Source organism: Enhydra lutris, unplaced genomic scaffold (genome assembly GCF_002288905.1).
Source record: "Enhydra lutris kenyoni isolate GAN:26980312 unplaced genomic scaffold, ASM228890v2 scaffoldscaffold20, whole genome shotgun sequence".
Classification (NCBI taxonomy): domain Eukaryota; kingdom Metazoa; phylum Chordata; class Mammalia; order Carnivora; family Mustelidae; genus Enhydra; species Enhydra lutris.
In genome coordinates this window covers 5026027-5038154 of record NW_019154104.1, presented here as the reverse complement: position 1 = coordinate 5038154, position 12128 = coordinate 5026027, and the positions used below count along the sequence as shown (strand labels likewise).

The 12128-nt window shown below is 47.3% G+C and overlaps 1 protein-coding gene across 4 annotated transcripts in view; it reads right to left on the bottom strand.

The window, feature by feature from the left end:
• LOC111148467 (tetratricopeptide repeat domain 7B) overlaps positions 1-12128 on the bottom strand; it is a 261908-nt gene that overhangs the window by 94008 nt on the left and 155772 nt on the right. For all 4 annotated transcript variants that reach the window (XM_022505026.1, XM_022505027.1, XM_022505028.1 and 1 more), the window contains 4 exons: positions 5879-5962; positions 4790-4894; positions 2642-2759; positions 523-580 (listed from right to left, as the gene is read on the bottom strand). In XM_022505026.1, the coding sequence (XP_022360734.1) occupies positions 523-580; positions 2642-2759; positions 4790-4894; positions 5879-5962 (365 nt within the window). The remainder of the gene's footprint in view (positions 1-522; positions 581-2641; positions 2760-4789; positions 4895-5878; positions 5963-12128) is intronic.

Sequence of the window (12128 nt, the reverse complement as noted above, 5' to 3'; positions counted from 1 at the left end):
AGGTTTATGGAGCACGGTGGGCGTGCAGGGTCCTGAGATTTGCTCGCCTGCCATTAACCAGTATTTTAGAAAGATTACCCAGTGTTTTAGAAACTAATAATATAGCATTTCAGAAACTGTCCTAAAATCTGGCTTTTTTCATTCTGTCATATAAAAATCTGCAGCATGACATGTAAAACAAAAGCTAGCAAAGAATGATCCCTCTTCTGGGCGAGGACAGTTGCCTTTAAGAAAAGGAATCAGCTCCCTAGACATCCAGAGTACCCATCTTCTTAGAGCTGAAATCATTTGATTAGGAATGAATAACACGTGCCCAAAGGTAGGTAAATAGAGCAAGAGTGCGGATTACACGGCAACAAGTCAGGCAACAAGTTTTGATACTGTATGTTCAGTGCACAAGATGAAAGACTCCTGGGGGGAAAACACTGTTTACATAATCTTTATAAATATCTCTTCTTTTTATACTTATCATACTTTGGTGTCATTATGAACAGCCGAGTGAAAAGATGAACTCCCACTCACCTCTGAAATGCAAGAAGCGCCTTTCTCTGTAGGACCTCCTGCATCCCTCGCAAAGAAGCTAAGAAAAGGGTTCAATTAGTCAGTGGCATGGAAGATCAGGGAGTTTTTGACAAACACGAAGCTCATCATAAAACCTATACATTCAACTGGAACAAAAGCAACACGTTTGTGGCCCCTGCATGCCTGCAGAGCTGCAGGCACCGGGCAATGAAGCCCAGGCCGACCCCAAGACACGTGCACTCGATGGGCACCACTGTGGAGCCATGCTGAGGGGAGAATATGAGTTGGCAGGTGACCTTGATGCCTGAGGCATGGGGTGCTGTTTTCAGAAGGTCAGCTGGGAACTCCAGAGGGCGCAGGCGTGTGGCTTCTGGGTAAGGACTGCCTCTACGGGGTGGTACAGAAGATTCCAGCACTAACGGTGTTGACTAGAGATGGCCTTCGGAGGTCCTTCTGGCACTGAGAAGCTATGACACTGAGCCAAGGGAACTAGCCTGATGCTATAAAAGGCCCATTTAAGTCACACTGGACAATGGCCAGGACCTTTAATACCTTTATGTAAACACAAGAGAGAGACCAAGCAAAGCCAACACTGACACTAGAAAATCAGCTGGAAAATGCGAGGCCATCTTGCCGCGAGCCCACATGTTCCCTGTAGGGAGCACGTGAAAGATGGCGCCCTTCGAATCTGTCAGGGGAAGGTACTTTTTACTGGGGCGAGAGCAAAAGTCCTGGAGGAACTGCTTGTGGGTGGAACTGAAGAGGCCCTCTTGAATATCATCGCGGGCCAGATCCCTTCCTGCCACCGCACTGGGAACGGAGGACAGCTGTCCCCAAGTGCCAGATGTGGCTATCACCACAGCGAACTCAGAATAACAGGGACGAAGCTAGAGGGAAACTCAGGTGACCCTACTGAGCCACGAATGCCAAATGAGGATCAACTAGACTGAGCTACAGGGCGCGTGAGAGGTGGGTCCAAACTTGGAATCGATAGGGATAAACACAGGGCATTACACTCCCGCTTCACTGAAAGTCTACTACAGTTAAAGCAAGGTGCTGGCAGGTGTTTGCTAGCGTACCACGTATACATGAAAAATTAGCCAAAATGCCATTATTGAGAATCAAGTGATACGCGAAACCTCTTTAAGTTCTCGGATTATTTTAGGGCAGATGAAAGAAGGCTTTGGGGTAATCTGTAAAATTAACTATAGCAAAACCATAAAAAAAAGAAAAAGAAAATGAATACTATAAAAATCAGGAGAGCATTTTCTCTTAGGAGTCCTGTGACTGGCAGGGGGCACAGGCAAAGTTCCCCATGGGGCTGGCAGGCTTCCACCTCCTGAGCAGGGTGGAGATTACAAAGATATTTGCTGTATCCTAATTCATTAATTATACATGGGTTTTTGAAAATTTTTTTGTATTCATATTATATTTAACAATGAAATGCTGAAGAAATATTAAGAGTTCAGGAAAATAATTAATCAATTTATACTTCCTGCAAACACATAATGGAAAACTTCATTAAGGATACAAAGCATAATTAAGATTTTTAAAAAATAGCCAGAGTCCGCAAGGTCTATGTACATCCCAACTGCATGTCACCGCATGGGTGTTTGGTAAGTTGCCACACAGCATGTGTAAACATCTGTGAATTTAAATGTACCCATAGAGAAGGGGCATCCTGAGCAATCAAGGGAAGCTGCTGGGAGGAGGCTGGCCCTAAACTCTTCCACATTCCAGTGCCTGAGATCCTATATCTCCTCATGTAGGGACAGCCCCACCAAGTGCCGGGGTGGACGCAGGTGCAGGCTGGGTGGGGGGAACCATCTCTCAAAGGCCCCCTCACCTTCACCTCATGGCAGATGCCCTGCACCTCCAAGTTGGGCACTGTGCACCGCCAGCACATGCACCTTGGCCCCCAGGACCTTCATCTCTGCCCGCTGACTCTCCAGCCAGTTTGAGCAGAAAGGACAGCAGCCACAGGTTCCCACATGATGGCATGCCTGAGTGACCCAAAATACGTGGCCTCCTGCGACAGTCCTCTCTGGGGACTGTGGGAACCCTGCAGTGCAGACTTAAGCTCCCAGATCCCAGCGGGGGCAGGGGGGACATCTCTCACCGTCAGTGGCCTGCAGACTGTACGTGAGCCCCAGAGCTAAGTAGCCTTTGGCCTTGAACTCTGACGTTTTCTCTCCCGCATCTACGACAGTTTTGGCAAACTTCTCAGCCTCTTCCAACTGAAAAACCAGACAAGTTAAAAAACAACAACGACCTGCAGAATTTCTAACATGAGTTCCCATAAGCGTCTGCTGCCAAAAACAGATTTCTGATGAGTCACTGTGAAAATCACTCCCAAATCTTCTGACTCCACTGCGGCGATTCCGTTTTCTTTATTTGAGTCTCTCCGACGGTCCTCAGGGTTCCCACCTTGCCTTTTTTCTTTAACGTTTTCCTTACTGCTTTTTTACCTTCTTTTCCAAAGTCATTTTCAATCTTGGTGGGGTGGGGGGGTTCCTATCTTTTTTATCTCTATTTTTTTACTAATTGATTTTGTGTTAGGTATTCAGTGAATTTTATATATATTTAAAATAAAGTCCTTGAAAATTTTGTGTCTGGGTCCTTCCTTTTTTTTTTAAACGACAAAAAGAATATATTTAGGCTTGGATTCTTTTTCCTACAAGCTGTTAACATGTTCAGAACTCCCGTCTATTTATTTTACAATGCACATCACATGGACCTCGTGCCAGCAGATTCCAATGAGAAAATGTGCACCTGTAAACTACATCCACAATAAGACCTTCCGCATAATTCATTAGAAGCCAAAATAATAAGATTCATTCCTTCAAAATATGGCCAACATTAAGGTCCCTGAAGCTGGGTGAGAGTATCCGGGAGTTCGTTATATACTCTTTACTTTGGTAGAGTTTGGAAATTTTAATAATAAAAATGTAAAATAGATAAACAGAAAAAATCTGTTAGGCTCATCTTTAAAAAAAAAAAAAAGGAGTCTGTTTATTTTTGGTCTCAGAGAGATCTATGTGACAGTCATGAATAATGCCATAGCTGGAAGGGGCGCGACAAAGTTCATGGCTGGAAACTGGCATTTTCAAAGCTGCAGGGTCTGGCCCGCTCCCCGGCCTGCGGCTGGAGCCCGCCTGCATTGTTCCCTCGCCAGTGGCACCAAATGTTCGAATCCTGCACAGACCACACGACACCTTCACAGCTCTGAGAGTCAGGTGAGAACCTGCTCTTTCAAAATGTCTTTTTCCTTCTACATTTCTCCCAGTCCAACTGAGCAGAAGTAGAACACTTTCTCACAAGGCTTACTTTTGTCTTGCTGGGTGAGGAAAAGTGGAAAAAAAACAGGCAGCAAGGACCGTAATGGTGAAGACCCTTAGCAAGGCACTGCGGTCTTTTGAGCAAATTCTTCTTGTAATTAATCTTTTTTTTTCTCCTTGTAATTAATCTTGATGTGAAGTTAAAGAAAAGAAATTAAAACTGGATCGCATGTGGTAATTATGTGTACCACCACCTCAGCGGTTAGTGGAGGCTTTTCTATTTTCTTCTTCAATGGTGCATTTCTGAGGTACTGGAACTGTTACAAACAAGACTAGCCCCCAGTTCGTATCTGAACAAGACTATCTGAAGAGGAAAGCCTACATGAAGGAAGAGGAATGAGCATGGTTGGTTTACACAGGAGCTGAAGGAGCGGGTGACTGCTTTATAGAAGAACTCAGCCTTGCTAAGAGTGAATCATTTGGTGACCTAAACCTTTTCAGTCCCGCACCCCCTGCGTCTACAGCAAGACTTACGTGAGTGTGAATTCCAATTCTACTTTATCAATTCAACTTTTGAAGCACATTCCCATGGGGATCCCAGGAACATGATTCCCGTCAGTCCTAGGGTGGGTTGGGGAGGGCTGAGGGGGTCTGGGGGCCTTGCCTCTGAACAGCCTTGTTTTGTTTTTTTTTTAAAGATTTTAATTTATTTATTTATTTGACAGACAGATCACAAGTAGGCAGAGAGGCAGACAGAGAGAGAGAGGAGGAAGCAGGCTCCCTGCTGAGCAGAGAGCCCGATGCGGGGCTTGATCCCAGGACCCTGAGATCATGACCTGAGCCGAAGGCAGAGGCTCTAACCCACTGAGCCACCCAGGCGCCCCAGCCTTGTTTTTATGTAGCTGAATGATTGCTATTTTCTCCCAGTGCCTTGAGGTGGGAAAGGCTGGCAGTCCTGCCTGTGAGCGCAGGGCCCTAGCCCTACTCACCCAGTGAAGGGAGCCCATGCACAACTTTGCGGCGAGGAGCGGGATGGTGGCGTCATCGGGCTTCAGACGGATACACTCTTTCAGCACCTTCACGGCCCGTGCAGACTTGGCAAAAGGAGATTATTTCGGTGAAACTCAGAAGTTTTTGATGGAACCAAACACTAAGGCCTTCCCTGAGGGGTTCTGGTTAGGAAACCTGTTAATGAGGTTTTTCAACCTTGAGCCCAAGCTGAGGATGGCGACAACCAGGGCATGGGGCTCTTGAGGGACTGGGGAGTGAACTGTGGTTAGAACAAGCAGAGGTGCTTCCCTGGAATCACCCTCATTTTCTTCCTTACTTGTGTAGCCATTGTAAAAATCAGAAGAAAAAAAAAAAGACAGGGAAGGCTTAAGTTACTATGAAACATAGACTATATAATTTTAGAGCACTCTATACTAAATTTCTGCCTCCACTTGGCCCAAATAATCTCCTACCTCAGACTTAATAAGTCACTAAATGGTCCGAATTAACAAGAAGTACAATGGCTCCTCCCTTAATTGCGTGTGTACTACGTGGGGGACCCTTTTCCTCGCATGTTATGTGTATTACCTCATTTACCTAGAATGGTTCTATGAGGGAGGTGCTGGGATGTCTCCACTTTGCCGAGAGGACCTGGAGGCCAGTGACCTGGCCTAGGTCAAGGCCAAAACTCCAGTAGTTGGACTCCAGAGCGTGGGCTTCCAACCAGTATCATATGCTACCTGATGTGATATGTTGCTAATGATCACTAATGGCCTCCTCCTCCGGGAATACATTTATGCTCTCAAATAAGTGAAAGGGTCTGTATGAAGAACCAGCCTTGGTTTAAGCCTGTCTTCATAAGACAAAGTTACCAGGGCCAGAAAAAGGCAAATAGGTCTGATTTTTTTCTTCTCTATGGCATGTCCATGCTGGCTCCCAAATCACTAAATTTGATCACTCTTTTGTAAATGACCACAGGACAGCTTCCGATAGCTGGTTTAGACTTCTCCAAGGCCTCATATCACCCCTTGGAATTCCGGGACGTGAACACGGACAGGGAGGATGGCGCTTCCCAGGGGGCGACTCACTTTTCCCGCAGCCATGAGAGACAGAGCAAACTGGTACCAGAGCTGGAACTCCTCGAAGGCAAACTTCATGGCTCTTTCCAAGCACTGGTGGGAGAGAAGAACAAAGGCAGACATCTGAGAACCGCCAGGGTCACAAGTGGATGAGTATGGGTTTGCGTCTCTGCACATTAAGTCTTACAAAACCTAAGCATTCCCTTGGAAGCTTAAAACAGAATCTTCCAGGACCATCCACAGTTGACTAGAACATAATCCTGGGTCTCATGTGGTTTCTCATCCAGGACAAAGAAGGAGGCAGGGATACAAACAACTCAAACACAAGGCCTAGAGGGACAAGTGCCCCAAGTAATCACAGGATTCAGAAATGGCATCCTGGAAAAATGCTCCTTGAGCTGGGCCTTGATTAATGAGAAAGAAAAAGAAAATGCAGCTATGATTTAGAAGAGGGGGTTATGAACAGACACGTGGAGGTGACGGGGTACGCTCTGACTTGAGGACGGCAGGTGGTCCAGTATGAACCTAGCTTAGGGCACAAGGGCAGGAATGGGTGGAATCAGGCTGCAAGCGGTGTGTGAGCTGGGCCCACGTCACTGAGTCTGACATGGCAGCTCCGTTTCAAGGATATCCCATCTCCCTCCTCCATCCCAGCTTTGGTGCTCTTTCCTCTGTGTAACTCAAGCTTTTAACTGTACATTAATGTCACTGTCCTCACTCTTCCTGCCCCAGTCCAATCATATCCCACCATGAGGAACAGCCAAGGGCAGAAATCCTGACTTATCTGTCCCCTCCATGCCGGGGGTGGGGGACGGTAATCCACAAACACACTCCCTCTCTGTCAGTGAGGAGCTTCTGGCTTCGGCACAGAGTGCTGATGATCACATCAGAGCTTAGGAAGTTCATTGCATGGCCAGGGGAGGGCTGTGCTATCAGAATGGAGACACACCAGGAATAAGGTGCATAGAATGGTCCAGGGACCCAAGAACCAAGAAATGTATCTGAGTTAGAAGCAGCAAAGACAGGCCACCCAAGGAAGGGGTAGCTGGTGAGGTGTAGGGACTGAAGGAGGCCTCCAAAGTCTCTAGGACCAAACTCCTGGCAGAAAAGACCCTTGTGTATGCACGTGTACGTATGTGTGTGTTTATGAGAAAGAGAAATTTTTTTTAAAGATTTTATTTATTTATTTGAGAGAGAGAGAATGAGAAAGAGAGAGCATGAGAGGAGAGAGGTCAGGGGGAAAAGTAGACTCCCTGCTGAGCAGGGAGCCTGATGTGGGACTTGATCCAGGGACTCCAAGATCATGATCTGAGCTGAAGGCAGTCTCTTAACCAACTGAACCACCCAGGCACCCGAAAGAGAAAATTTTTAGAATAAAAGGAGAATGCGGAAGAAAGGATTTTTTAAATTAATGAGCTTGGTAAGGAACATGGTGGGCTTGAGGTGTCAAGTGGGTGACTTACTAGAGATAATTAGAGACAATCTGGGGACTTCAGAGAAGATCTAACAAAAGACATACCTTTAGCTGAGAGAAAGTAAAGGCATAAATAAATGGAAACACATCAGTACTACTCAAAGAGGTCTATGTATTCAACACAATCAATCCCTATCAAAATCCCAATGGCATATATATATATATATATATATATATATATATATATTTTTTTTTTTTTAACAGAAATAGAAAAACCTGTCCTAAAGTTCACAGAATCTCAAGGAACTCCAAATGGCCAAAATAATCTTCAAAAAGAACAGAGCTGGAGGACTCACACTTCCTCATTCCAGAGCTTACTACAAAGCTACAACAATCAAAACAGCATGGTACTGGCATAAAGACAGACCCCAAAGAATGCAAAGCAGGGGCCCAAACAGGGATCTGTGTATCGGTATTTGTAGCTGCATTATTCATAGCAGCTAACACATGGAAGGGACCTAAGTGTCCATCAAAGGATAAACAGATATACAAATTGTGATGTTAACACACAATAGAATATTATCTAGCCTTAAATCGACTTATTTATTTTTTTAAAGATTGATTCATTTATTTTAGAGAGAGAAAGAGAACACACGCGAGTGGGGCAAGGGGACACAAGCACATTCCCCACTGAGCGGTGGGCATGATGCAAGGCTCGATCCCAGGACCCCAAGATCATGACCTGAGCCAAAACCAAGAGTCAGACGTTTGACCAGCTGAGCCACCCAGGCACCCCTATCTAGCCTTAAATTGAAAAGGAAGGAAATTCTGACATAGGCTACAACATGGACAGACCTTGAGTAGGTGATGCTCAGTGAAGTAAGTCAGTCACAAAAAGACAAATGTTGTGATTCCACTTGTATGAGGTACTTAGAGCAGTCAAAATCAAGAGACAGACAGCAGGATTTGGGGGGGGCGGTGCCTGGGCGGGGGAGTAAGCGTTTCATGGGGACAGAGTTCCAGCTTTACAAGATGGAAAGCATTCTGGGGATGGACGGTGCTGAGGACTGCACCACACTGAGGGGGTCTTCAAGGTCATCGAACTGCACACTTGAAAACGGTGAAGGTGGTGAGATATGTATTTTACCACAAGAAAAATAACTGGGGAAAAAGTACATTCGAGAAAACAGCTGACACCCTTGGAAGACGTTGGAGGATGTGAGAGGAGTGCTCGCAGGGAGGGCAGCTGAGGCGGGACCTCAGGAAGCATCTCAACTTCAGGGCCAGGAAAGGAGACGCAGGTGGGGTTTCAGGGTGGAGATGATGAGAGGGTCAGGGCGCTGGAGGCCCAGAGGTCCCGGACCAGGCAGTGGGTGGCCCAGCTCTGGGAGCGCAGTTCTGGGGTGCACTGGAGGGCGCCCCCTGAGGAGCAGAGGAAAGAAGGGTGAGTGGTGAAGCACACGCCTGTGCAAGGAAGATCAGAGACTTACCATGGAGGCAACCTGAGACGAAGGAGCAGAAAAGGCCCCCGGTGGAAGGCCTTCTCTTCAGAAGGCTCTAGAAGATGAAGAGAAGAGTCCTGTCCTAGATGTCCAACCCAGCCACTGTCTTCCCGGCAAAGATGGGATGAAGTGGAGGTAGCAGCAGAGAAACGGAATAGAGCTGGGGGTTTTTAGAAAAGCTTTAAACAACAACTCCCTCAGGGGACAGAATGCAGACATCAGGGTCACCTTGGGGACTGGGGTGTCGGGCACTGGTGTCTGCAGCACGGGGCTGCCAGTTCTCCCCATGATGCTCTGTGGCCGGCCCCGGGCAAGGAGTGAAAATGGAAGTCTCAGGATTAATGGACAGACACACAGGGAGGGGCAGGGGGCTGGGGGACATAGGAGCCACAGAGAAGGTGACAGACTGTAGGAAATGATGAAGGTGGATTGAGGAGGTAGGAGAGGATTTGGGATGGTATTTACCTAGAAGGTTCCCTCAAATTGTATGCTAGCTGGTTTACTGGGGAAACCTGCCCTAACAGAAATATATTAAAAAGTGAAGTAGTTAGCATTTAACACGTACCACCTATATGCCTAGTGATGGTACAGGACAGGCATCTGTAGATCCCATGCAAGACGAACACTTGGAGCCTCATTTTGATCACACTGGCAATGTGCTTAGCCCAAATCTGTGGACATGTAACTTCACTGTGGGCGATGTGATGTCAGCAGAAGGCGCTGGGCGAGCCTTCAGCAGGGGTGTCTGAGAGGAGGACGGTCTCAGCTGGCACACACCTGCCCTCAGCCCTGGCCCTCCCACCCAGGACACACATTTGGTGCTGGAGGTGGGGACGCCAGTAATGGTGGGAGCATGAGGATGGAACCCACTCTGTAGAATGGCTAAGCAGGAGAGAAAGCACTGGGTCCCTGAGGCCGTGATGTGCTGTGGCTGTGACTGCAGCCTCTCGCCAGACTTGCTGTCATGGGGGAGAAATTCACTCCTACTTGGTTAAGTCACTGAGAGTTGATTTTGTTAATTACATCTGGCTACACCTCTCACTAACACAGGCACCAAACAGCAGAGCTGGGATCTGAACTTGACCCCAGAGCCCTTTTAACAGCTCTACTATACTGATAAGAACAGGAAGCCCTTAAGAAGCCCTCACTGTGCCTTTAAGAAGCACCTTGGGAGAGAAAACTAAAGCTTCTTGTTGAAAAGATCAAGTAGGCAAGATGGGCAGGGGGGAGACCTGATCTAGGTGTGGGGTGGGATGGGCTGGCAAGACGTGGGGGAGGATGGGTGCTACAGAGAGAGCCTCAAGTGATGAAAAGCCAACAGTACTTGGAAACTGAGTCGGGGGATGAGGTGGGGAAGGAGAAACCAGGAATCCGGATCACGTTGCTGGAATCAGGTAAAGGAACCAGTGTGTGGAGAAGGACGCAGAGGACATCAAAAATGAGGTTCGTCCTAACAGCTCTACATAACCAGCTCACTGCAATAGAACCACTAAGTACTTAAAATATATACACAGAAACATTTAAATGTTTAAATGCTTTTCTTCTTCCTATTGCTAGAAGGAATGACAAATATCAACTGTTTTCCCAATAAACAGAAGGAGCTCAGTCGCTGAAATAGCCTGTCCTGAATCAGAAAGCTAGATGTTACAAACGAGTGTGCACCTTTATTTTCTTTTGTGCCAAAGGCTAACATACTCATTACACAGTCACTGAAAAACACTGGAAGCCTAATTGGTATAGAGCTCTGTTCCACGTTCTATCAGCCACGGTACCAGAAAAACAGCAGCTCTCCTGAAGAGCAGATCCAGAGAATCTTGGGGATATGAGAGAACTTAAGAAACACCCAACTGAGGTCCCCAAAGGAAAGGACATTTGTCATTTTGGCTTCCTCTCACCTCAAAACTCTTCTGAACTTTCTGTACTGGGAGTCGGGGAGTGGTGGGGGGTATGCCCTAGATAGAAGGAAAGCAGCCTCTCCACCTGCCAGTAATGAAGCCTTGAAGGAAGGAAGCAGGAGGGTGTCACGTGACCCAAGCACAGCCAATCAGACACTCCTGCCAGAGCTCTGCACGGGGGAGCCAGGAGGGGCGGGGACTGGGATGTCATTCCCTGTGGCAAGGCCTGGGGGCCCGAAGAGCACCAGGGTGGGTGGAGGCCCTTGAGCCATGCATGTCCTCCCAAACTGGGCCAGGGACCTTGCCTTCTTAATTTCTGCCCACGCCCATTCTTCAGCCTTCTGTGGATCCTGTGAGCAGTACACATGGATGAATTCCTTTTCTGCTTGAGTGAGCGAGTCGGGTTCTGCTACCTACAGCCAAGGCCCTGAAGGTACCCCCAAGCCTATACTTCAGGCTCTTACAATCAGCTCCTGCCTCCTAGTCCCCAAGTAGTCGTACTGTTTTGTCATAGCTGTCTGAAAGGACTAAGACAACAAGCCTTTGGATAACACTATGAAGCCAGGGACAGGAACTATCTTTCTTTTTTTTCTTTCTTATTTATTCATTTGAGAAAGAGTGAGAGAAACTGAGCAGGGGGAAGGGTCAGAGGGCGGGGGAGAAGCAGACTCCCCGCTGAGCCCCACACAGGGCTTAATCCCAGGATCAAGGGGTCCGTCCCTGGGATCATGATCTGAGCTGAAGGCAAACGCTCAACTGACTGAGCCACCCAGGCAACCCACCAGGAGTCATTTTAATTGCTTTACAACAACAGCCCCATTGCTCGTCCTAACAACTCTACAAGGACAAGTAGGCACTGTTATGGTCCTCCTATTTACAGATGGGGAAACTGAGCACAGACTACAGTCTGGAGTCCCCCGCATGACTATGTGGGGTCTCAGTGTATTGGTGGAAGGGCAGGACCTGAATCTGGGCAGTGTGGTTCCACAGTTGGAGCTCTGAACCACAGTACTCTGCTGCCTCTGCGACTTTAATTACAGACATGCCACTCTCGCTGAACTTATCAGGCCCACTTGTGCTGTGTAAAGCAAAGTATAGCTAACTAAAAGGCCCCTAAAAATGCCACATGTTCCTTGAACTATTTTGAAGATTCAGTAATATTTTTTACTGCTAATGGGGCATAGCCTCTTTGGGATCCTTGAGGCTACAAAGCACTGAGGCCTTCCTAGGTTGCAGAATTTTTGAGAAACCTCACAGACCCCATGAAACCCACCAGCACCACAGCTGATATCAAAGGCACCAAAGTTGTATCAGTCAGGCACTTCCCCTCTGCTGCCTCATCTTTCACCATTTGGACCTCTTCCCCATAACTAAAACAACCCATAGCCCATAGAAAGTCACCGGTGTGTCATAAACAGAGTCCAGAAATACAGGCCAGCGACTACAAA